The sequence below is a fragment of the Anser cygnoides genome, chromosome 12, assembly GCF_040182565.1.
Source record: "Anser cygnoides isolate HZ-2024a breed goose chromosome 12, Taihu_goose_T2T_genome, whole genome shotgun sequence".
Classification (NCBI taxonomy): Eukaryota; Metazoa; Chordata; class Aves; order Anseriformes; family Anatidae; genus Anser; species Anser cygnoides.
In genome coordinates this window covers 19022846-19048584 of record NC_089884.1, presented here as the reverse complement: position 1 = coordinate 19048584, position 25739 = coordinate 19022846, and the positions used below count along the sequence as shown (strand labels likewise).

Sequence of the window (25739 nt, the reverse complement as noted above, 5' to 3'; positions counted from 1 at the left end):
TACTAGTATTTTGCAGTAAATACAACTGTCTACTTCATGTTTTCAAACTGATTTACTTTTTCCTGTTAGGTACAGTCAACTCTGTTTTCCAAGATGATGGGAAAGATGCGCACGACATTAATGCTGGTAGGAGAAAAAAGCCCAGATACCAAATTATAGGGGACACTGGGAAGCACTTGTCCTGGTTCCAGTTAGGACAGAGTTAATTTTTCCTCATAGTAGCAATATATAGGGGTGGCTGGCTGGGGTAGGGGGCCGGCTGCTCGGGGATAGGCTGGGCATCGGTCAGCGGGTGGTGAGCAATTGCATTGTGCATCACTTGTTTCTTACACATTATTATTATTAATACTATTATCATTATCACTATTATTATTGTTGTTATTATTATATTCCTGCCTTAATAAACTGTCTTTATCTCAACTCACAGGCTTCACTTTCCCGTTTCTCTCCCCCATCCCAGAGAGGGAGAGGGGAGGGTGAGCGAACGGCTGTGTGGTGTTTAGCTGCCGGCCGGGTTAAACCACAACAGCACTGTACAAGGACACTTGATGGAATTAGCTCAGGTTCAGCCGGAATGACAAGTTCAGGCTCACCATCAGTGTATTACTTGCTTGCAAAACCACATCACCTAATGTACACTTCTTCTGCCAGCAGAGAACCCAGCAGTATCTGCAGTGTGAGCTATCTAGGATCTGGAACACTGCAGGAAGCAGAGAGCTCCAAGATCATTACTTAGAGCTGGATTATGTTGGTCCCAGACTGACACATCCAGAGCACAATGGATATCTGAATTGCAGTTCTCTCTCTACACGAGGATCACAACACAGCTAAACCACAGTTACATGTTAGTTATTACACAGACAACTACTTGAATGTACTCAAGTGATTGCGATATTTTACTATTTTAGTATCGAGTTGGGCAACCACACGGGTATGCAGTGTGTTTTTTATTGCCCCTTTTTTTTTTAATCTTTTGCTGGTAAACTCAGGGCTATTCTGCCAGGTAAAAATTATACCTACCTGGAATTATAAGCGTCTTAGCCTGGACAACAAGGAAATTCTGAGCAGGATCAAAAAAATATTCCTTTCAGTAGAAATATCAGTAAATTGAAAGCTGTATTAGCAATATGTACCACCTCAGAAAATTAGTTTATTCTAGGCATCAGGAACATTCTGGTTACATTCAGACTTATGGACATCACACTTGGACTTTACCTTCTCCTTTGATCATTCCACTCTGAATACTTTGTACCGTTGATAAAGGAATGTCACAGGCCAACTTCCATGTGTAAGAAAAGCATATTTTCTTTGCCATAAAAAATTCTAAGAAAAAAGAAAACTTGTTCTGGTGCATTTTTACTTATGTTAGACTGAAGGAGGCTTTCTAGGCTGCTCTTCTTCATACAGGGCTAGTTCTGTTGTGCACTGAAATAGAGGATTTTATGGCTGTTTATATTTCCAGCAAGTAAGCGAAACCTAAGTGAAAATAAAACTGAAAGACACTGATGATTTTGTTTTAAGTGTGAGATGGAACCCTGGGTGTTGCTCTGTCATACAGCACAGCATTACAAAAGTTCCATCCATTTTGTTCTAGGAAAATCAAACCATACTGACCATGGTTGTCACTTTCCCCATTAGCAGAGATGCAATGCATAAAACTCAAACCTGAAGGCACAACAGAACCTTAAAAAAAGGAGGGGAGGAGGGTGGCAAAGAACCTTTGGCCATCAGTAGGCTTCTGCCATCAAATTCAGTCATTTTTTTCATTAATCAGTCTGTACTCCATCTGGGAAAAAATGTTAAGATCACAGGTTTTAGATAGCTACTATTCCCAGCTAGGCTTCTTGTGTCATACAAAAGTAATCAGCTACTACTCCACTGAGCACTTGACACTACATCCTTCTTTAATTCCTTTCAAATTGGATGTTTAGAACAGAAATGAACGGCACGTTTGCATTTACTGGCATTGATGTAGCCCTTGAATTTGTTGCCATTTAGTGAAGACTCTACATATTCCATCAAGTCTCCCATACTGGATAGCAGTCAACATGGTACTTATCTTTTGCTGTCTCTGCAGGGTCATAGTTCAATTTTCTTCTTCCTTCCTTGTGACAAAAATTGAAAACGAAACCATACTTTATTTGCATCGCTGTACTATACAGTTCCAGTTTTTCAGTTGTGAGTATACTGATACACAAAGGAGATAGGGGGTAGTTTGTATAGGTTTGGGCCCATTTTCTTGATTCTCCTGATAACTTCTAGAAAAGCCGCTTAGGTATTAAGATGACAACCCCATGTCTCTGTGTCTCACACCAATGTAGAACTAAGCAGAATTATCAAACTCACTATCAGTCCTCCTCAGGATCCTATTCCTCCAGAAGAGAAGCCCTTATCTGATTGCAATTTACTCCCTTACTGCTTACTAGAACACCATCCCAAAACAGTGACAGCAGGCTTTAGGGACCTGCCTAAGGTTTTGTGGGGACAGACCTTGCTGAACACATAGGACTTAGTAGGTGAGCATTGCTTCTTTGCAAAGATGTGCTGGTCAGAATAATTTTGCCCACCTGACCCATGAATCATCCCCTCAAGCATTCAGGAAAAAAAAAAATAAGCTCTGTCCATTTGGATGTACAACCATATTCAAATAATTTATTCATCCTCACTATTTTTTTGAGATGCTACAAAAATTGTTCCTAATATTTTTAGTTTGCTCTTGCTGCAACTCCTGTTGAGAGAACAACAGGACTGCCTTCTATTTCTGACCTCATAATGCATATGAAAAGGCCATCCAAGACAGACTTTCAACACCTGATTTTCCTCAGTATATTCCAACTCTTTTGCAGCCAAAAAAGTGATTTCAGAACCTAGCACACTACTGGAGAACAAATCACTATTCATATGCTTTAGGGTAAAGCTAAGCATGCCAGAAGTTTAACACAGGCTCTGAACTCCATGTTTTCTTTTCAGTCTAATTTGATCACCTATCACAAGAAACCTGTTAAAAGGGCAACATGACTTAAGTGTGTTCATAGGCACAGTAACCTTCACTTTGCTCCTACTCTCAAAAGTCTCACTGGTCAGTTCTTGAAAATTATGTCCTCTTTCCTCCCCCCATTTTTGGGCTAGATCCCAAAACATATTTGAGGGAGTGGAGCTGACTGTTAACTGCATCCTATTAGTTCTGCTCAAGATGGCATGTCATTTCTATATAAACAGCATCGCATTCTGTTAATAGCTGATCACAGCATTCTTAGTTCAAATAGGCAGGGCAAAGACAAACAGAAAACAGCACAGATTGTTAAAGGTACTTAAGTTATTCTGAAAGTGTATTGATGGTCAGAAGAACTTCTAATTTGAAAGCAATGTTAATATCACAGATCTTTTAAAGCATTACAAGTAACTTCAACTGATGGGAGTTGTGGTTTTAAATTTTCCTGCTGAAGTCTTACTTCTAACTACTCTAACGTAGTATCCCACAATCTGGATGAACAAGTGCATTTTTTTTGGTCAGTGTCCATAGACTGAAGAGACATTTTAGCCACATATACAGAGCTTACTAGTCAGCTGTAATATCAGAAGACTGCTTAGCATCCCTAAGTTCTTCATATAATGTTCGGTTTTATCCATAGCAACACGTACTGTTATCCGTCTTGCATTTTAATCTTTCTTTATAGAAAAACTAGCGCTTCTGAGTACAGGTCAGTAACCTTGCTTTAGAACACTACAAACCAACAGATGAATAATGCCATCTTGTGACAGTACTGCAACAGTACACCAGACTCCCACACAGCAGATCTTCAAATGGTTGTCCACAGACCTTATGAGCATAGACCATTTCCAAAATAAATGATGCAGGCCTAAGGAAAGCAGGTACACATATACATTATACAGCAGCCCTTGCATCTGGAAATGTTAGAAGGGTCTGCTTGTATTTTTATGGAGAAATATGTGAAGGTTTGTAAGCAAAGGAGGTACTACTATAAGAGCATAGGTTTTCTAAGAATATCTATACCCTAGATACAAAACAACAATATCTGACAGGTGCATGGCTTATCTTATAGGATCTTGTCCATGCATCTGGAAAACATATCTGAAAATGAGTCATTTTTAAACCTATGATATGACTTATCCCCTTAGAGTTTGTGTGCTAACACACTATTTAAAGTGATAGCAGTTCTTTAGAACTGCTACTGCTTTAACAAGCAATTAAAGGGAAGCAGAAGAATTTTTCATAGAAAATATTAATACAAATCTGTAGTAGCAGCAGTTTTTAATTTACCAAAAACTGGCATCTATTAGCAACAGAACATACACAAAAATACCTTTGTTTATACAAATAAAATTAGGTTCTGAATATTCACAAAGTGAAAGAGCAACATTTTTCTTCACATTGACATTCATTGTTAATCAGATCAGTTGCGATATAAAAACCCTGCATGGTATTCAGTCAAGCACCATGGCAGACAGTGCATTAAGATCTCTCATGAATGGGTGATCAGCTAGTATTTGATCAATTTTTTGTCTCTGCTCATAATCAGGAAATATTTTTCTCAGGGCTTCTCTTAGCTGTACTGTTTCTGAGGCAGATCTCTGGGGTGGAATTGCTAGACAAGCCTTCATGTTTGTTTCCAGCGGAAGCCACGTTGCTGAACAATCACCGTGTACTCGGTTTTTAGGCTGTCGACTGCTACTGGTTGGTTTGGGGACTTGCATGAAGAAAGGTGTCTCAGAAGAATATTGTCCACTGTTCTGTAAAGCTTTTTGTCCTGACAGAAAATCTCTGTGGAACAAAATTAAAGTTTTGGTTAAATTAAGGTAGAGGGAATGCTGTGTCTGTACAACCACAGAAGAAAAAAAGCCTGCAGCTCTTATACTTCACTGCTGCTCAGCTAGCTACTGACTGAAAAATGTGTATCCCTTGATTCCAAAAGTGAAGCAAAACTGTAGCTAAAACATTTTTCAGCTTGAGTCTGGCATGCTTAACAACATTAACTAACATTATCTAGGACTATTTCCAATATGGTGTGAATAATAGGACATTTACTTGGCAGAATACAGCAATAGTCAAAGCTCATTTTATGGAAGTATCAACACCAGTATCGAGCTAAATGGATGTACTGAACACATATACTCTGACTCAGAACACGTGAAAACGTGGACAGACCAGAGGGCTTCAGCTGCTCCGCAAGATCATTCCTCATCTACATTTGTTCATGACTGAGAGCTGTCAGCTGTGCCCATTTTTAGGTCAAAGCCAGGTTTTTCTCATTTAATATCCTTAGTGGGGCAAAAAAGTTTTTCAGGATCTGAATACCTTAATTACTGAGATTTCATTTCAGACTATTTAAAAAGTTGTAGCTAATCAAAGCTGCTAAATTTAGGGCCAATTCTACTTCAGACATCACCAAAATAACACAGATGCATGAACTGGAAATCACATTACAGTCCATTTTCCTATGACCACGGGGAAACTATAAAAATTACAGGGCTCTATTTTAAAAGCATTTAGGGTACCACCACCCACTACTCAGCATGGAACAGTTCTCTAATTGCTTAAGATCCTTCCAGTTTCTGATCTTATGCCCAGCAACCAATGGTGCCATTTATGTTTTCTGTGTCATTTAACTCAGAAAAGTCACAGGGAAGGAACAAAAACTTTTTACACTGGCACCTTTTCTCTGTATTAAACAAACAAAACCCAAGACAGACCACCACAAACCCACAAACCAAAATCAATTTCCGGTTCCAAATTTCCAGGTAGGAAACCAAGCTCTTCTAGACTCCTTTCAAAAGAGGTTGTTTCCCCCAACACTCCCCTTCCCTACTTCTACAATCACAGCCACCTCAGGACACACTGTTATCACTTGATTTTCCTTGGACACAGGCAGCTAAAACAATGCTCCAAATAACATCTCATAAGGGCTTTATATTAGAGCTTCAGTACTTGCCCAGCTTTTCCTTTTGCAATTCCAGTACCACATTTTCTTTTTTTAATGTCAACATTACACAGTTATCTTCAAGTCAACCTACAACTTATAGATATATAGATATAGACATCTCCTCTTCCTCAGAGTTTTTCAGTAGCCAATATTCCTGCTTATACTTTTCATTAATCCTGAAGTGCACGTGTTTGGATTTTGTATCACTGATTTTTAACTCCTTCACTTGTTTCTGAAAACCTCTCTCATTATTCTTCACTGTCATTAGTATTTATAATTTCTGAGCTGGTAAAAGAAGAGCAAAGATCACCTTAATTTCTTGTGCAAAAACAGTAAAACCATTCTCAAATCTTGGCACATAATGGAGAGCAAATTCATAGTTATGAATCAATGCACAGAGTAAAATAATCTTAAGTAACAATATGTTTATTAATATTAAAAATTATGAATCAAATATGAATGCACTTAATAGCAACAGCTCTCCAAAACGGATTTATCAGTACCATACCCTCAAGTGTGAAGTGAAATGCCTCTCCTGTGACAAAGAATATGAATTCAGAGTGTTTCTTTTGTAATACCCCTTGTCCCACTATGAATAACGAGTAAGTGATCAACCAAAATATTTTAAATACCACCACACTGTAATTAGCAGGCAGACCACCACATACCCAAACTACCAGTAGGTTTAGGCAATTACTAGCACGCTGCTTGGACCACCTTTACATGAAAGCCACCACAGTCAAAACCTCAGAGGAAGTTAAGGCATTTGTCTTACTTATCTTAGTTCTGAGAGAAATGTTGATGCAAATGTCACCAGCACTTTCTGAACAGACTGAAGTAACAGGGAAAAAAAACATGTTTTTGTTAAGCAACTACATGCTACAGTGTTTTGGTCTGATTTCACTGTACCGTTACTATATAGGTCTAAATAAGTCTTCAAGTGAGCCACAAAAACAGGTCAGTGCCCATTTGATATCATAACTGTCTCAAAAAAAAAAAAAAAAGAGAAAACAGTGCTTATACCTGGAACAGCCTTCACTTTGAAGGAAGTCATCTAATCTAGGTCCGTTTCTTCCCAAAGGATCATCAGGAACCATAAATATGTCCCCCGCAAAAGTGTACTGGAGCAACCTGCAAGAGAGTTCTTTCAACAATCTTCACTTGTTAACAATGAATTCATCACTCCCCACCCTTCACTTCCAAAGCACAGGACAACCTCTCTTAGAGCAAACACTTCCTACCATATCAGGAGCTAGTGAAGCTTAACTAGTGAATACCCACTTTAATTACAACCAGCATTCACTGTCAACAAAATTTTATGGGCGCTTATTCCCACTGCACTGCAAAGTACTGAGGGTTTTTTTTTTTTTTTTTGACAATACCTGTTGGGTGACTGCAGGGAACAGGATGGAATTTTCTAGATGATTAGAAAGGATTGTTTTTTTTTTTTCAAATTTGTAAGGATCCTCAAACATGTACCAAAAATGCTCGTGTTATCAGAAAGCTGGACAGCCAACAAACATTGTTTAGATGCTTACAGTTAAGAGACAAAGAAGCCTTTTTTCTGGAATCATTTTGGGACAGTGAGAAATCTGCATTCAAAGAAACCAGTTCAACTAAAATTTGTCTGTGAGAAGAGGATTTGGTATAGTGGAATTTCCCCAGAAGTAAAACTAATAGCAGATGTTAACACAAGATCTTGAAAAAAAAAACACAAAAAAAACAAACCACAGCCTAAGAATGACGTGCTAAGTATTCTTGCTAAAGAAGCATATGAGAACAGAACCTGACTTGGGTAAAACTTGCTAAAGAAATAGCAAAAATATCTATGTGACTAGATAAGAACTCAAGCAAGTTTTCAATTATTTATTTCAGTATGCCTACGCAGAACCCAGTCACTGCTGTAGATGTATGCTCAGAAGGTTATCAGGAAAATTGAGAGACTAATAGGAAATTTAGGCAGATTAACAGAAGACCATCCTTTAATAGTAAGGGGGCCTGATCTAACTGGAGGAAAAAAAGCAACAACAAAAGAAGTTCACAGGAGAAACTATAATCCCCAGAGAATCTACAAATTGAAACAGCAATACTTGACAGCTAAGCAAACTTATCTAAACCCACAGGACACAACAATTGCAGGGAGACAGCTGCAGGGATATGTTGCAAGTGTTCATTACATTGTTTTGCCATGCCTATTTGTTGTACTACAGTAAGTGTGAGTGATTCTGAAACCTTAACAGTGACACTGTGCGTCTGCATCAGCCATTATATCTCCTTGAAGAAATGAAATGTGTAACAAGAAAGACTGTGAGAACGGACCTAACAGGATACTACTCTAACAGGACGTGACACTGAACTTCAGAAGAGGCATAACTTGGCTGCCATACAGAGTTTCTACTTACATGAGCAATTAAGAGATACTTATACGAGCAATTAACAGACATGTATTAGAGGATACATGAATAATAGGCACATTAGGCTACTCAACACACAATTATAAGGCCATTAATCAAAGTAGTGAAACAAACAGTAATTTCTTCATTTCTACCAGAATTGCATCACAGATTACCTTCCTGTGGGACTTTTTTTTATTTTTTTTTTTTTTTTAATTATAGTGCCTACAACTGTAAGGACAGACATCCTTTAAACTTTCATAGAAATCTAAGTAATTACCTTTTCTGAATAATTTCTCTCCAGGCAAATGATTCTGTCACAAATTCTCTGAAGTTATCATTAGTCACAATGACACCTCCAGTTTTATCAGCAAGATGTAATAAAAATCTGTAACATTCATTTCCAAGACAGTTAAGGTAGTCTGCTGTGCTGAAAATTGTTCAAAGATCTAGAAAACTAAATATTTTCACCATCCAAAAGTAACTTATTTACATGAAAACAAACATTTGAATTACCAGAAAATTACTTCATTTTGACCCATTATATAGCTTTAAACAACAAAGTTTTAGGTAGCATTTATTTATTTAGTGCAGTAGAATCTTTATGGAGGCTTTTTTCATTTGTGGGGGGGGATGACAAACACCACAAAACCACAACCCCCCCCCAAACCCACAGATTCATCTGATTCTGAGGTATTTGTAGACATACATTGCTTGCTTTACAAGAGTACAATATTCACTAAACATTCTAACCCAAACTTATTTTTGACATACCTTCTTGTTTTAACTTTAATGTCTGTGTCCTCCAAGATAGTATTATGCATGTTACTTAATTATTTGCTTTGTCAACATTTGCTAACAGAGTGCTGCTATCGTTTTGTTGTTAAATAATGACACACTAACTATTAATTTATTTAGAAAAACCCATGATTTTTACCTGTCTGAAAATAAGCTTTTTGCTAGCTGAAACACTGTGTGGAGACTTTATCAACAAGATAATAGATGTTACTTTTTTTTTGAAGACAGATGGTTACACTTCTGAACAAAATGCAAATATGTTATCATAACATTCATTTCCACAGTAATCTCAAGTAAAATTACTGCACCTGCACAGCATTATATATGAAAGCCAGGTGTATATAAAAATATTAGTGTGTAACCAAGTCCAACTTGGCTGTCTTCTACAAACTACTGGGATTGTTTTTGCTACATCATTAAGAGATTGGAGTTCCTCTGTTTTAAAGTATAGAGCACTTAATTTAGCTTTTGCATATCAAATTTTGCACTCAGGTACATGATTGTACAATTAACAAAATAAGCATTGCCCATGGTGTAAAGAACTTGACAATTCTGCAGTCAGAGAAAAGTATGACTGATTATTAGTTAGAACACTGCACTTGCTGTCAGGAACAGTTTCGAAGCTACCAACTGCTCATCCAAGCACAGTTAGGAAAGATGGTTGTCGAGGGGAAAAAAATCAGCACAAAACCCCCTTAACCATTTTGTTCTTCTAACTGTGTACCAAGACTGGCAAAATTTGGCAATACCAATGAAATCACTAGCACACCCTGCTACACCCACAATAAGACCTAAAGCTTAGTAGCGCACTGTTCATTGAAAAATGATTCCCACAGTCTGAAGCTAAACTTGGTTGCTGAAATTAACTTGGAAATTGAATAGCCCACACGTTGTTACAAATACACTGGAACAAGTATACGCCTGTATTTATATGCAATAATGACTTAAGAGAAAAAAAATATATATTACCTGAACAGTAGCTAATTTATGTTAGTGCTCCCCAAACTTAAGAGATAAATCAATTTTCAGGGGATTTATCAAGGGATAAATCAATTATCAGTAAAGCATAAAAACCTTACTGGAAGATTCATTTCTTCCTCAATGTAAGTCATGACATTTGAAATGGATTCACTTTTTTTTCCTTACAATTGCCATGAGAATTTTCAGAAATTCATAGAAAGTAGCAAACAGTATGTACAAAAATATTAAGAGATTTACTTTCTTGCACTGTTATAAGAAAATTTTATAAATAAAGCTCAGTCTTGTGTTGAATGCACAGAGCTCTGTTTAGACAGATTGAACAGCTGGCCAGTACTACCGATCATGAAGTACTAAGCTTTTACAACCATTAGTTGGGTTTAAAGATTTTATAACTATGCATATTCCGCACCTGTCATCATGAGCAGCAATCCTTGCTCCCAAAACCATCCTTGCAGGGGTTAAAGACAATATTCCAACATCCTGGAGCTGCGTTAAGAAATCCTGTTCTGTTAAAACATGAAACAACTGTTCAGTTTTAAAAACAAAAGCTTTCCTCTTAAGCTATTTATAGATGACAATTAGTCTGATATAATTATCAGAGAAGATGGGTTATTTTTGTACCTATTAATTTACAGAAATGACATTGATAGTTGGAGAATTACTAATATAGAAACAGAAGAGGAAGATGTTGAACAAGAAATTAAAGGGCAAACAAAAATAATTAAAAGAGGGCTTCCACTTATGGTATGGCCTAGCAGTTAAACAGCATTTCAGAGTGCCTCACACTGTACGTTGAAATCAGATTACTCATGCTGAACAGCCAAACACTGCTCATGCTTTCTTTTTCATTTATTTTCACAGAAATACCCCAATAATTAGTTACAATTTACTTTAAATAAAGAAAACATTAGGAAACTATTTGCCTTACCTGTAATGTAAGGATCTCGTCTTGTTCTCCACTGCGGAACAAATACAGTAATATTTCTGTGGCCACGTTTCCAGAAGTAATCAACAGCTATTGCAATTCCTCGACAGGAGAAGAATTTCTTTAAACCATGACTTGGGGAGGAACGGAAGGAATGGGAAGAAAAAGGTGATGAGATTAAGTTCACTAGAGTCTATGAATATAAAGAAAACAGAACAGAACATCGCAATGTGAAGTTGGAAATTATACCTACAGCCTCAGCAAAATAAAGGTTGATTAATGTTACAGATGAGGAATCTTATACATTGAAAAATGTCTTTTGCACAAGAAGAGAATAGAAATGTCACCTGCAACTTAACATAGCTCAGTCCCCTTTAAGTTTTCTTAGCACAGCAATACCTAAGTAATTAGAAATGGATTTACCTTTAAAAAGAGGCTAATAGCAATGGTTTCAAAAAACCTATTGGTTATACATTAAAACAATCAGCACGTATATATGATAGTTCCAAATACAGTCCTAATACAAAATGAAACAAAACCTTTAAGTGGTATCCCAGGATTAACTCTAAGAAATTCCATGATAATCTAAGACATTAGGGCCTCCTTTCCCTCCATTTCAACCAACTCAGTTACTATTTTCAAACAAAATAATGAAACTTCTCTGGAGAAAGTTCCAAAACACTGTATGCGGCAATCCTTTCTCCTTTAGAAAGTAAGATGCTCTACTTGTTTTTTGCAACTCAATTAAGTGACTTCCATGAAAATCAACAATTGCCTACTATGAATGATGCAGAGGATGGAGTTGATAACCCTTTAAGGTTCTTCCCAATATGAATTATCCAATGATCTATCCAATTATCTATTTAACAAATGGCAGGAAGTCCTCCTTTGTGTGACTAGACTCCAGGAATTGAGCTTCAAGAGAATAAAGAAACACCATAAAATAAATCACAGAAGATGGAACAAAAGCTACCTCTAGAATAAACTCCTACAAAACACCTATTAGGAGCTTACATAAGGCTAAATATATTAGAGGCTAGACTTAGACAGAACAAAGACGTACATAGAAAAGACATTTAGGCTGATTAAAACACACTATAATTGAGAACTGATGGCATAAACATACAAAGCATCTCTTACAAAGTAATTCATATTCTATATTTTGAGTTAGATGTTCAAAGACTGTTCCAACAATCACTTTGTAGTAAGTGGTATTCATATTTTAAACTGTTCTTCAATTAATGTGTAATGTTAGGCTTAATATAAGCCTAATCATAAGCCTTATTAGTTTTGAATGAAATCTTATCTTTAAACCCCTAGTTTAACCAACCAGGAAGTCTTCTAAACCCTAAGTTCTCTACAAGATCTCCATTCAAGTATTTTACAGTGAAATTCAGCCTTTAGTAGGATTCAAGAAACCCCTTTCAAATTTCTGTATGCCCTTTACAATAAATGTATCAAAATGTGAATCTATTAAGATTCTGACTAAGTTCAGAGAGAAGCATTTTATGCAGAAGGGCAGAAAAATCAGTAAGCTACATCTGAACTATAAAAGGCAGAACATCTGACTTACTAACAGTTTGGGGGGGGAGAACAGATATGCTACACTTGTCCTACTAAAATTAACAGCAGAGAAAAATCTCATCACAGGAGAGATTCCTCATAAGCCTTCTAGATCAAACCTAAGGGCAGTCATTGTCCCTCTAGTTTAGTGTTGGATATCCCACTACAGTAACCCGAAAAGCTTTGTTAAATACTTTTACTATTTAAATGGTTCTCGGCTGGACTTCAAGAGATGCAAAGGTCTCAATGTTCATGTTGAACATGCCTTCTCTACTTCTCCATTCTCCCGTTTTAAACCTTTACATCTGCTAACTACTACATGACTGTATTCTCAATTTTTAAATGTTTTTTTATTTTTTTCTCAAATTTTAAATGTTTTCACGCAAGGCAGCCAGAAAGAAACCCACAGCAGCAGCTCCTGATTTGTACCCCATGATCACCAACTTCCGCTCGAAAGCGATTAAAAATAAAAAGCAAGTATGCTATTAGAAACAATACACTTTCTCAAATACCATGTAGAATTAAGCTAGGCTGTAACACGAATAAATACATTAGTGCTAGATAAGCAGAAATCTGATACTTTATTTGAACTAGGTAGGTGTTTGAAGGACAGCAGGCCATCACAGCAAGGTGGTCTTTTCAAGACATCCATCTCAAAGACTGCACCTGTTCCCTAACTGCCACTGTAAATACAATCAGCTATCCAAGTTATTTAAAAACCTAGGATGACCCTAAATAGGTATTTCTAAAGATAAAGAAGAGATGATCATGGAGAGCTTAAAGCAGCAAACAGCAGATTGCTTTCCAGGACACGTAAAGTCTTCCCTTTGGTTCTGTAATGACATTAAGGAAAGCATGTATCACAATTCACAAGCCATTCTAGCAAAAATTCTAATTCCATCAAATTACTTTTATTCTGTTCTGAGTTTCTTCAGCAATTTAGTAACATTTAAAATGACCTGCTAACTATCTGGACACTTCAGTCTACCCTGAAAGGTCTGTTTTTAGCACAGGAAAAGAGGCAGTTTTAAAAAAATACTTCTTAGCAGTTGGAGTAAACTGGGCTCCTTCTCATTCAACAAATACTGAAACTACAGTTAGCATTAATATATTAATGTGCAGTTTTTACTGGGCTGCATGTGACAAGAGAACAATTCTTCAGCTTCTTGCAGTTTTCCAGAGTTAAGACCCAATGCAAGTGGAGATTCAAGCCCATTCAACCTTAGTCCAAGCTTGTGAGCAAAGCATTTGTATCTGCCTTAAAAAAACCAGGCATGACACTTAGGGTGCAAAAATACATATGAATGGAAAGGGATGTCCATAACCTCAAGGTACTGAGAAGCAAAACTGAACACAATTCAAAGCAAAACTGAAAACAATTCTTCACCTTCTAAGATGTAAGAAAATAACAAGGCTTGATTTAGCCAGAAGGAAGCTACAGAATAACTACGTTAAAACAACAACAAAACACACAAAAAAACCAAACCAACACACAAGCTCCCCTGCATTGATTCAGTAGGATGTTTAAACATCTATCATTCTGCTACTTTTGGTTGGTTCCTCCGCCCACTGCTTTACCCACCCACCTTTTTTTTTTTTCATAAGGAGAGTTTTCATATAGTTGAGCAACAGGAGGCAGATGTTACAGAACCGTATTTGGGGACTGTCTGTACATCAGTGGGACCCAGCTGCTCCACCCTTCAGCAGTGGTCTCCTAAGTACTAACCCCAGTGGGTACACAAGACAATCCATTGGGGCAAGCAAAGAAAACATGAGAACTTCAGTAATGCACATATACTTATTCATTTGTCAATTATATACATGTATTGGGGGGGGTGCATGCTCAATTTTATTTATTTATTTTTACTGACAAGGATATACAAACGAAAGTCTGGAGACTCTGGTCTCAGCCTTCAGAGCACTAAGTGGGTGCTTATTCACTGCCTTGTTAATTCATTGGTTTTAGGTGCATTTGGTTGTTCTTAAAGCAAACAGTCTCAAAACACCATGTTTCATACTATGCTTTATCTTCTGACATGTCATAAACATTCTTCTCTGTAGGAAGAACTATACATTCTCTTACAACAGAATGCTGAGTTTAACAGTTTCAGATTAAATATGTAGATAAAAAAATCTCCCTGCACTTAGAAAAAAAACAGACAAAGAGGATGTGGTATATTTGTTAATTTCTACATGACCCCAACAATTTACATTTCTCTTCCACTAATACACGTTTGGGAAATGTTTCTAAAAAATTCAAGGTAGCTTATGACTCAGTTGTGACTTGCACTTCTACATCACTATTTCCTAAATAACAGAGTCTGAACAATGAGGAAGTACGCTTGCTTTATGAACTGTTTACTGTAACAAGATGCTGTACTTGAATTAAGGCAGTGACAAGAGTAATGGATCATGTAGGGCTTCCCCTTCAAAGCTAGCAAGACTGCAAGTCAAATGTCAGAAGACCTTACTCACCTAATTTGATTAATCCTTCAGTGATTGACTTTAAAAGTTTTACTGTTGTCCCTCTCAAACAAGCTCTATGCTCTTTAATGTGTGCAAATCTATTGTAAGGATGATCACCACCTTCAATTAGTTGTCACTTGGTAGGAAAGGTTACATATTTGAAACCTTCCTGCACCCCTCCTCATAAAGTTACTTAGATTTACTTTTGACAATTAGTCTATGGCATAGATTTCTGGACTAACTACAATTTTTTTTTTATGACTACATTACTATATCCTTGTTCCTTAACTTGCATTTGAAGCTAAGTCATTTAAAAAGTATGCTTTGTTCTGAATGGGGGACAAATGGTGACCTAGCAGGAACATGTGCAAATACATACAAAGCCTGTTGAAAAATAGGTAATAAGGTATTGTTATATGAAATAAGTTTAAAGTACCAGCAGCAATATTCTTGAATATTTGTCCAGGAATTTCAAGGTTATCGTATGTTACATGTTAGAAGTTGAGACTGATTCCCAAACTTGCTGAAGAGCATTAACAGTTCTAAGAGCACTTCACAAAAATGTCTCAAAATTTCAGTTCTTAAGCAAAACTCACACATATTATTAGACAGATGTTGTGCGAAGAAAAGAAGTTAGAAGCATTTATTAGCACTAACAATTGAGGAAGTCTGGGTATTCCATAAATTCTGGTAAAGCATTTAGGATTTCCAGTAGACTCTTCATAACCATGAAACAACAATAACCAAGGGCATCTTTGTCCATCTCTTTGAAACTAGATGCATCTTCGCCCCCAAGAAAATTGTGTGCATGCAAATGCAGATCTGTGTTTATATAGATGCATCCATGAAACTATACGTGCTGTCAGCTGTCAAAAATAGCAAATTCATTTTAGGACAAAACTTTGACATTATTTTCTTACAGTACATAACATTATAATCCCCCCCCCCCCCCCAAATATTTTCTTCCCCTAAACAGCATATAAACCCATTCTTTAAGGAAACTTCTTTTATCTAATAGCTAGAAATAGATGACATCTTAATCAGCCAGACACATTTTTCTCAGCATAAACGGGCATTGTACAGAATTCCTGGAAACTCTGGTAGTATTCTAGCCTACTATTAGAAAACATCCCATTCAAGAATTAGTATCCCAGATCTAGCTCTTCTAAGACTGATAAAAGGCTCTTCAGGATTTCTGACCTTTCAAAGTAAGCTCTTTTTTGGTTCTGGCAGCAAGGTTTCCATTTGAAAACTAGTGTTTGTACTCTGAAGGATTATGCATGTTTAGCAGAGAAACTTTGAAAACACACACACACTTAAATAATAAGTTCTCAGAGTAAGTTTACTCTTACCTATTGTTACATTTACCAGTGGAGCAGAAAGACTGTCAGAGAAAAAAAAGTTTGGTCTTAAAAATTACTACTTCCTCATTAAGAAGAAATCCTGCATAAAACTTATTACTGCTCACACTTTCACGTTCTAAAACTATGAAAACAGTCTCAAAGCAAGCACTGACAAACAGTTTGACATGCCTGTCAAAACTACTTAGTATAAAGAGAAAAAAAAATAATTTTCTTCCTGACTAGAGAACAGCAATCAATTCAAGGGTAGTTTTGATGAGACAAAAGTTAAAATCAACCAAGCAAAACACTAAATTTTTAGAGATATAGGTTCTAATTGATTTTTGCTATTCCAATTGGTTATGATAGTAAACTTAAAAGAAAAAAAGGAAAAGAAAATGTAATTGGCAGCACTCTCCAAAGTTGCCTACAATGAAAACAATGGGAAAAAAAGGAAAGGGAATTAGAAGATATCTATACTAACAGAAAACCCCTGCATCACTGTCAGTGAAAGGGATTTCTTAATCTTTTAACTGTGCCCATTTCATAGGGTTTGTTTGTCTGCATACTGCCTTGTCAGCCAATCTATTAAAATTAGCAAACAGCCCTGTAAATGTGTATTGCTGTTTGCATATGTTCTTTCAGATAACAGGAGTAATAGGAGATGAGGTACGTGCGTGCTCACACAGTTCCTTATTCTGAGAGTTTTTTGGATGGATACCTACATTTGCAAAAAAAAAAAAAAGAAAGCAGATTCAAGCACTAATATGCAATGTTGTCAAAGGACAAGCATGTTACTATTATACAAGAACTGCCACTTTAAAATTGCAAGACTCTATAAGCAGAAGTGGGGAAAAAACACACTTTACTCTTAAATTGATGGTAACTCAATTTTTCTCTTAGGTGCCAGGAGAGCAAGGTAAGTTTCATGCATAAAATTGCTTGCAACAGAGCTCACTGAAATTACTTTGGACTGACGCATTATGTATCGAGATGGAACACTGATTATTCCAAGTAGGTAGCTTTAAAAGAGCACACATCAGCCTTCAAGTTTAACAGTTGCATAGTAAGAAATACTGTAGAGTTAACTGATCTTTCATTTTCAGAAATCTTGTTATCAAAAAGGATCCCATTTACCTCTAAGGTATAGCTGGTTTTAGATTCCATCACCCTGTTGTTTTTTTATTTTTTTTTTTTTCAGATTTTAATATTTGGGTTTCATGTATCTGAGCTGTTTTACAAATTACCAACGTTCTACCAAAGAAGGCTAGTTTGGACTTAAAAGGCTATAGGGTAAATCTTTCCAAGAATATTGCAATCACCAATCATTTTAAATCAAACCTTTCCATATTCTAATTAATCAACTTCAAAGCATGGATGTTTTTTAAATCAAAAGTTAATCCTACAAGAATTGTTTCATGATACGTCTCAACCACACTATTATTAGTTGAATTTGTGTATTGCTCTAATTGTCACACAACGAATCAGCTAAAAACTTCTCAATTTCCTTCTACGCACTGTATCTCAACAGTGACTAATTTTCAACAAGTCAGTCATAAACATGACTTATTAAACGCGAAATAAAAACTATAAAAATTGCAACGTGTTAGAAATTAAAATGGCTGTTTATCTCACATAACTTTTCATTAATAAACTTTCCCATAACTAATCTATGCAGCCACTACCAGTATCTGAAGGACCCCACACAATACACGGACTGCTGATCACCAAGAAACTAGTTAGCAAAAACTTTACCTATGCCACAGCAGCCTCCTTATTCCAACTTCATTTGAAAGTTTATTAAACTTTAAGAGATAGCTGATAAGAACAATACTTACGACATTGCAACGTTGCTTCCATCAATAATGATATGTTTTAAATACGGATTCCCAGGTTCGTTTTTCAACTCCAGCCTGTATGGCTTTTTGAGAGATTCCAGGAATCTTTGAACCCCGGTAACTGAAGGATCAATATGACGTCCGTATGGTCCCACCGTCTCTCTATCAGGACTTGAAGGATGTATTTTTACATGGGCTGTAGTAGATTTGTCAAAATCTGATGTTTGGAAAGTGTGTTGGTTGCGCGATCTCACTTGAGAAGAGCTGCTGTGTCCTAACTGGTCCTCAGCAACAGGATGAAGATTCTGTACAGCTGAGAGCCCTGCAGATTTTTGCTGAGCTGCAGTTTTAGTCTTAGCTGAGATACGCTGCATATCCGAGCTCCCTCTGGCTACAAAATCAACATCTTTTGGAACTCCTGACTGTATATGGCTGAAAGTTATAACACCATCAGTTTCTGTATCACTTGATGTTGAACTGCGATTCTTACCAGAGCAGTAAGTATCTCTTTGCTTACAGCATAGAGTTGAACTCTTACCAGAAGGAGAAACGGGTTTGCATATCACTGTATGCATTTTATCTTCTCCATCAGCTTGTGTGCTTGGCACATCTCTTATATTGTGATGTTCATTTTTTGTCTCCTTTGAAGCATGACCGGATTTAAGTAGATTTTTACTGCTAGAAATGCCTTTGTCTTCTAGTTTTTGTGAATTATTTGTATTACTTCCTAAAGGAGGATTTATAGTTCTGGGTTTTTGAGATGATAGTTCATGTTCTTTTTGAAATTTTAAGTTTTCCTTTTCAATTTCTTCTAGCAACGTTAATGGTTCCACAGATTGTCCTAGAATGCCAATAACTTTTTCTACAATACTCTGGGAATAGCCCATTGTTCTGAAAAAGTTCACAAGAATCTTATATTCCATTTCCTCACTGATGTCATCGTCTTCTTTAATAAAGTAATTGGGATCATCTAATTCACCACAGCTATCTGAAAGCAAATCAATAACTGCATCCTTCTCAGAAGGATCACTGTGGGAAGTGGATTTCATTTCCTGGTCATTTTCCAAAGAGAATTGCTTTTTAGGGAGCCTTTCCTCAGCATCAGAGGATCTTCTTTTACATGATTGCCTTTCTTTAGGCACAACTGCCTCTAATGAAGGCACAACATTTATGGGAACAAAACTTGTCTCAGGAGCATCAGAAAACACCGTGTCCATTTGCTTTGTAAGTTCAGTTACAGGTGTCCCAGCATTGTTTCTTGCTTCCTCACCACCTGTTCTTCCATCTCTGTTTGTAACAATTACTTTGGAAGCTTTGTCCTGTAAAAACTCTGTTGGACTCTCAGAACCCGTAAGATCTATGATATTGCTCTCTGCCTCACAACATTCAGTTTGCGTGAGACTTAGGAGTTCTCTTTTCAGTGAGCTAGGCAAAATTAGCAAATCCATTGTATATTTATCTGCATGTGCTTCCACAAATTGTCTAAATTGCTTTTTAATCTCTGATTCATTGTCACTTGGTAAGCTTTCATTATTCTCGAAAAGGTTCACAAACTGCTGAACATGACTTTGAGCCATAACAACAGCCTCTGCACCCCCTTTAATTATAAGCAGTCCTATTTCCAGCACTGTTATATCAGCACAGGTATCCTGAATAAGACTGTTGAGAAACACACTCTGTGCGCCAACAAAAATGCAGTGCATGTCCTTTGGGTAGTACTGCTTTTCTTCGAGTTCAGGCTCACACAGTCCCTTAATATACTCCTAGGAGGAGAAAAGGACAGCAGAATGAATACTTATGAAAAACTGACACACAAAATTATTCAGTAACAGACAAATACATTAGAAAATAAAGCCAGCACAGCAAATGTGACGAAGTAAATACTGCCAGTAAACCAGGTAACAAAGAGAAGTCAGGTGTTAAAACAGACTTCATGGAACGTAACTTCCTTTGTCATCCCATTCTTTATAAGTTCACTTGAAACTGACAGTAACGGAGTATATTAGTTATACACACTGTATTATGTACTTTATTAATGCAAAAAATCCTTACCATTCTTGATTCTGAGAGCTCTTCCTATCTGGAAGCCCTCACGATCATACAAGTATAGGCATTGCCATTTGTATCTCAAATTTAAGAATGGTTAAAATTTTAGTATTTGCACCAAATTCAACTTTACTGCTAATATTTACAGAGTAACTTATTCCATTGGGCTCTAGAACAGTATCTATGGTATATACAGAACTGAATAAAAAATTGATTAGCTAGCTTTCAATTGTGCCACCCCTTTTTTATTTACTAGGTCAACTCATTTGAAACAAATCTTGATTTTTCCACACAGTCTTTAGCGTAAAGAGTGCAAGCATTTATTATTTAAAAAGACAAGCCAGAACATATTTGTCATCCCCATTCTTCGGTCAGACAATACACACTGCATGAAGTGTGAGGTTGTAAAGACAGTTTCTGAAGAATTTCCAAAGGCTTATTGAAATGGTATTCTATACTTGTAAGTAGTTATTATGTGTGTTATTTGTTTTGTACTTCTCACTGTGGTATGGCAATGACAACTAGTAGCCCCAGTAGTATGCATTAAAATATGTCCTATCAAAAAATCATGCTAAAACACAAGACAAAAAACACTATCTGGACTCTGAAAGATTACATTAATAACATACATTTAAATTTTAAAGCTACAAGTGACAAAAAAGACTACTACCGAAAAAAAAATCAGACTCTAAAAGCTTAGCAGCAAGGCAGCTTTTCACAAAGCTTTGGAACACAGCGTCTTGAAAAAGCAGATGATACTGACAAATGATTGAGAAGCTAGTTCTGAGTTAAACATGGAAAGCATAACTGGAAGTTATTTTTTTTATTTATTTAAATAGGTTAAAGATATCACATTATGATTTTTGCCACTCAGAAGTTACTATAATTAAAGTAAATTCACTATACTGCCTCATTCTATCATAGTTCAGAAATTTTGTCAAAACACTATATTATTTTTTCAGTCAGCATTATTTTTCACCAAGCTGTCCCTTTCTGCACTTAAAATCGTATAATACAGTGAAACCAATTTCTAAGCTGCAGTCATTGCATGTGCAGATTCCCAAGCAGGCCAATTTTTATTGTCTTTCCTTACTCTGGGAATTTGAAATTCTCTTTTAAACGAAACTGATTTCTCTTTTAAATGAAACGGTTCATTACAAGGTAACCAACAACACAAGGCCACTTTCTATCATCTCTGAGTCACATCAGAGTAAACATCGAGGCGGGATGCTTCAACACTGTACTAGCACAAACTGCTTCTGCAACAAATCCACAGAATCATGTTTTGTCCCTTAGCCATCACATGACTGCTTTTGCTGAGATTAAAAAGAGAAACTCAAGATAGGGTCTGAAGACTGCTCTGCACGGAAGTGAAAAGTCTCCCATACCCTTTCAAGTATGTAGAGTAAGAAGCATTTTCCATGTGACCAAGAAAAGAAATAATTAGAATATTAAAATCATCTGCTGTTTTTCAGGAGGAATATCCTTTACACTACCTGTAGCAGTTTCTAAAGTCTCTGAGCCCAACTGTTACAAGCAAATTGGCTTAGAGCCAGAGTCAATTAATCCAACAACCTTAACGTTCATAATATTTTTCCCAGAAGTTTTATGCATTATACAGGTAAGGAAGCAAGTATTTAAAAGTGGAATGCAGTTCTGAGAGTGAATTAAGTCATAAAATACAAGCTAAGGATCCCCACCAATTTATGGCTTCACAGCAAGTAGCGTTACAAGCAAAGACGGGAACGGCCTAGACGACTCTTTTTTAGTTAGTTTAGCGCTCGCTTAGGAAGAGAGCTATGGCCCGGAGGGCTGGCCCTGCCGGCTCGCACACCGAGGACAAGCCAGCTCCACGAAGCTGGAGCCCTGCCAACAGCTGCCTGAACGCCACGGAACGGGCTACGTGTGCAAGGCACCGTGACACTTGGCAACACCCAGCCGGTCCCCAGCAACTCCCCGTGCAGGGCAGAAGGAGGAAACGCCCGGGGGACGCGCCTTGGCCGCACAGCCGCGGGCCCCGTGCCAGGCGCCGAGGCCCCTCGCAGCTCCGCCGCCATCTGCCAGCGCAACCGCTCCCGAGGCGGCGGCCGCGAACTCGGCCCCGGGCGTTTCTCTTCCCCTTCCTCCGCCCGCGTCAGCGGCGCGGGGCAGCCCTGCGCGCCCGGAAGGCCCCGTTCTCCTGGCCCTGCAGGCAGCGTCCCCGGCCCACCCGCATCCGCGTACCTTGGCGCAGCGCACCGCCTTGCCGCCGCCCGCCAGCTGCACCCAGATCCTGGCAGCGGCCGGCGGCCGGCCCGGCGGAGGGAGGGAGGCCCGCCAGTCCTCCTGCGCCCCCAGCACGGCCAGCCGCACCTCGAACAAGCCCTCGATTCGGCCCCGGCTCCCCTCCAGCAAACGGCTTTTCTCCGCCGGGACGGTGAACTCGTCCGGCCCCGGCCCCGGCCCCAGCCCTGGCCGGGAGCCGCAGCCCGCCCCGCAGCGAGTCGCCATCAGCGCCAGCCGCGCCGCGCCGCGCTCCGGTCTCGCATCCCGCCGGGCCGCGGGACAACAACACGGGGAATCCCCGGGCGGGCGCACCGCGGCCGCGCGTCATCACCCCGCGACGGCAGCAACAACAGCGGTGGCACCACCCCGTCTGCGGCCGCGCCGCCATCTTGTGGAGGGCGGCGGCCGCCGCACCCGTCGCTCGGCTAGGGCTCGCTCCGCCTCTCGCTGCTCGCTGGGGCAGCTTAGCCCAGAGCAGTGCAGGGCGCGGGGTACGGCACCTCCCGCTGAGCTCCGCCCCGCGGTTCTCGCCTTCTCAAAGCGCCCCGAACGTGCCCTTCCGAGCGCTCAGTCCCGGGCGCCCTCCTCAGCCCCCTTACGGAGTCCCCCTCACAGAGACGGTCCTGAGGAAGGCAGACTGGGGGGGGCTCCTCCGGCCCCCCTGTTGGGGACAAACCTTCCCTTCGTACGCTTGTATAGCCCAGAGGCTCTGTATTAAGTCACGGTTGTGCTCTGCTGTCGTCGTGATGGATTTCATTTGGAAAAAAAACAAAAAACAAACCACCACATGCGGAAAAAGTAAGTCATCCCCTGTGATCGTAAGGGGAGCAGTACGGTTCTACCCAGCCCCACATCGTTAACTTTGATATAATAAAAATAGAATGATAAAATTTGATAAAAAAAAAAGACAGGTATTTGCTTAAAAACAAACAAACCAACAAAAAGAAAACACCCAAAACAAGCAAGCAAACAAAAAATCTTAAAATGAAATGTAAAGGATAAAATTAATTCATATAAAGTAGCTCTGTGGCTTTACTAGTCTTGAATGCCTGGAGTTGATAAAACTGAATAACCGTTGTAGAAAGGAGTAAACATTTAAGGTTTTTTTTTCTTTCTTTTCTCACCATTGACAAGTATCTTGTATTCTCCCTGATTATTTGATTCCCATTTATATCATCTATCTCTTTGTCATTACTGTGAAATTAGTTTTTGGCAGCTGTTCATTAAATGTGGCCTCCAAAGGGAGGATGAATGTTTTATGGTTTTGTATCTAAATCTACTTTTTTTTTTTTTCAGTACCCTTCATGCTACACTGGAAAAGAATAAATATATAATACTGTTTCTCCAAAGACATTTGTATCCCTATTTAGAAACTTCTTGACCAAATGAGAGTTTGCACTTAGGCAGCACATCTGAAAATCTCCAGGTATGGCTATATACTTTTTGCTACCTGCATTTAAATTTTTATTTCTCTCAGTGCAGTGTAATTTTTGTCTGTGGCATGGTTAAATGAGTGAAGTTACATCTGTGCATACTGTGTTTACACACATCTATGCATTTTAAACACGATATGGTTCTGATGTTGGGTGCCATACTTGAAAAAAGACGCTCTATTTTCCAGAAGATATATATATATGTGTTCTTAAAGAATCCCCTTACGTGTAGTTTAAACACTTAGGTTTTGCTCTCCTGTCAGTTACATTATTCCATAACACTCCCTTTCTCCAACATTCACATTATGTAATGCTCAGCTGGGCAATTTCTTGAGGTGATTGGTGCCATCAACTGTTAAATTGTGGTCACTGCAGCCGTTGTTGCATTATAGACCATTAACCACACATGAAGTTATAAGCAAGAAGCTTTATATTAAACAAACAAACAAAAAAAAACCCCACGAAAGACAGTATTTTGAGATACAAAATATAATTAACAATCTGAAAGAAAATGCTTTTATTTCTTTCTACTATGTCAACACTGCCTTTTGGAAAGTCCCAGGATAGCTGAAAGCTTGCTGGTTTCAAAATAAAGTGGATAATGTTTAGTGCTCTTTATACTTTCTTTTGGTGTTTTGCCACACTTGTTGTTATAAAACTTGTTCTCAGAGCTGAATTTATTGTAATCTGTATAATTCTGAAATAATTCTTTACAGTCTGTGTTCAAAGGTGATTTACATCATTGCAATGGCCTGCAACTGCTTCCAGGGAAGTCATTCTGAGTGACTGTGGTTCTGTAAGATATGATAAGACTAAGTAGCATGTGACATTTTAACATACAAGACAAACTAAAGCCCTTTGTAAGTGGAAAAGACTAATGCTATAGAAAAGGCTTACTTCTGTTTACAAAGACAGATGAATGTTTGTAAACAGTTGGATTTTTTGGGGCTTTGAATGTTTGTAAAACAAGTTCGATTTTTCTCCCTGCATTGTTGTGACTGAGAACTAGAAAAAATATTTTGATTATATCAGTTACTTTTTTTTTTTTTTTTCCATTTTGAAACTGCAGACTTAAGCTTCCTCATACTTCGGAGGAGTTGCAAGCCTCTTGTCCCAAGCTTATATTCAGGTGTACTAAAACCAGACATGCGCTAGGTTGAGAACACCAGAAATTCTGTTACTTTTTATAATAGGCTGCTTACAAAGAGGATTTGTCAAGGAAGAAAGACTATTCCAACCTACAAGCTGTTCACAGTAGAATATCCAGAATGATAGGCCCTGTTCAGTTGGAGGGGAGATTTCAGTTTCCTGACCTTTTGGGCACATCTCCTAAGCTGACTTTAGAGAAGGCAAAATGCAGCGTGTAACTGGTAGCAGTCGAGGCAATTGGTGACACACAGTGCCTGCTCTTGCATTTCCAGCTGGAACACCAGTGGGACATCTCACAAATGGTTCTGACTGTACAGTAAGCAAGTTGTTGGCAAGTTGTTCATTATTTGTATTAGTGTTAGAGAAATACTGTAATCCATAAGTATTTTTTAATTTCATCTTTTAAAATAGCTTGCTTCAGCTGCCACCTACAACTTCCTGCTTTTCATTAAAGCGCTGCAATTGAAAAATAGTTGTATAAATGGTTTTGTGAAACTGTGTCTTCCTGAAGTGTTTGGGCTTGAGTTGTATACTTGAAATAGGACCTGTGCTAGTTCAAACAATGTGGAAATAGAATCTTTTAAGTTATTTCTGATCATA

At 38.1% G+C, this 25739-nt stretch overlaps 2 protein-coding genes across 9 annotated transcripts in view; one reads left to right on the top strand and one right to left on the bottom strand.

Moving 5' to 3' along the window:
- The first annotated feature begins 273 nt into the window (after nt 1-273).
- LOC125184179 (uncharacterized) overlaps nt 274-25739 on the top strand; it is a 274259-nt gene continuing 248793 nt past the window's right edge. For 2 of the 6 annotated variants that reach the window (XR_010834401.1, XR_010834399.1), the window contains exons 1-2: nt 22933-23355; nt 23854-23983. The gene's annotated coding sequence lies outside the window, so the exon portion shown is untranslated. Of the gene's footprint in view, nt 296-22932; nt 23356-23853; nt 23984-25739 lie in introns of those variants that run through there. The other 4 variants (XR_010834404.1, XR_010834400.1, XR_010834403.1 and 1 more) reach the window with 4 other exon arrangements.
- On the bottom strand, nt 4259-22930 carry N4BP1 (NEDD4 binding protein 1). Of its 3 annotated transcripts, none has more exons than XM_048073347.2 (7): nt 22516-22930; nt 18247-20009; nt 11043-11173; nt 10524-10620; nt 8616-8723; nt 6966-7073; nt 4259-4783 (listed from the first exon to the last, which is right to left on the bottom strand). In XM_048073347.2, the coding sequence occupies exons 1-7, from the start codon at nt 22780-22782 to the stop codon at nt 4447-4449; spliced, it is 2811 nt and encodes a 936-aa protein (XP_047929304.1). In that variant the 5' UTR covers nt 22783-22930; the 3' UTR covers nt 4259-4446. The 3 variants fall into 3 exon arrangements, with proteins under 3 accessions (XP_047929304.1, XP_047929305.1, XP_066860427.1); XM_067004326.1 differs by lacking the exon at nt 4259-4783 and adding an exon at nt 4791-6774; XM_048073348.2 differs by lacking the exon at nt 8616-8723.

What these genes read in the sequence shown, in the direction of transcription:
- N4BP1 (XM_048073347.2), bottom strand. Translation starts at nt 22,782, where the DNA reads ATGGCGACTCGCTGCGGGGCGGGCTGCGGCTCCCGGCCAGGGCTGGGG. An exon ending in ATTGCTGCTCATGATGACAG is followed by an intron (nt 8,724 to 10,523) that starts GTGCGGAATATG and finishes TGAATGTTACAG; the next exon opens with ATTTTTATTACATCTTGCTG. An exon ending in CAAAGTGAAGGCTGTTCCAG is followed by an intron (nt 4,784 to 6,965) that starts GTATAAGCACTG and finishes TTTGTTCCACAG; the next exon opens with AGATTTTCTGTCAGGACAAA.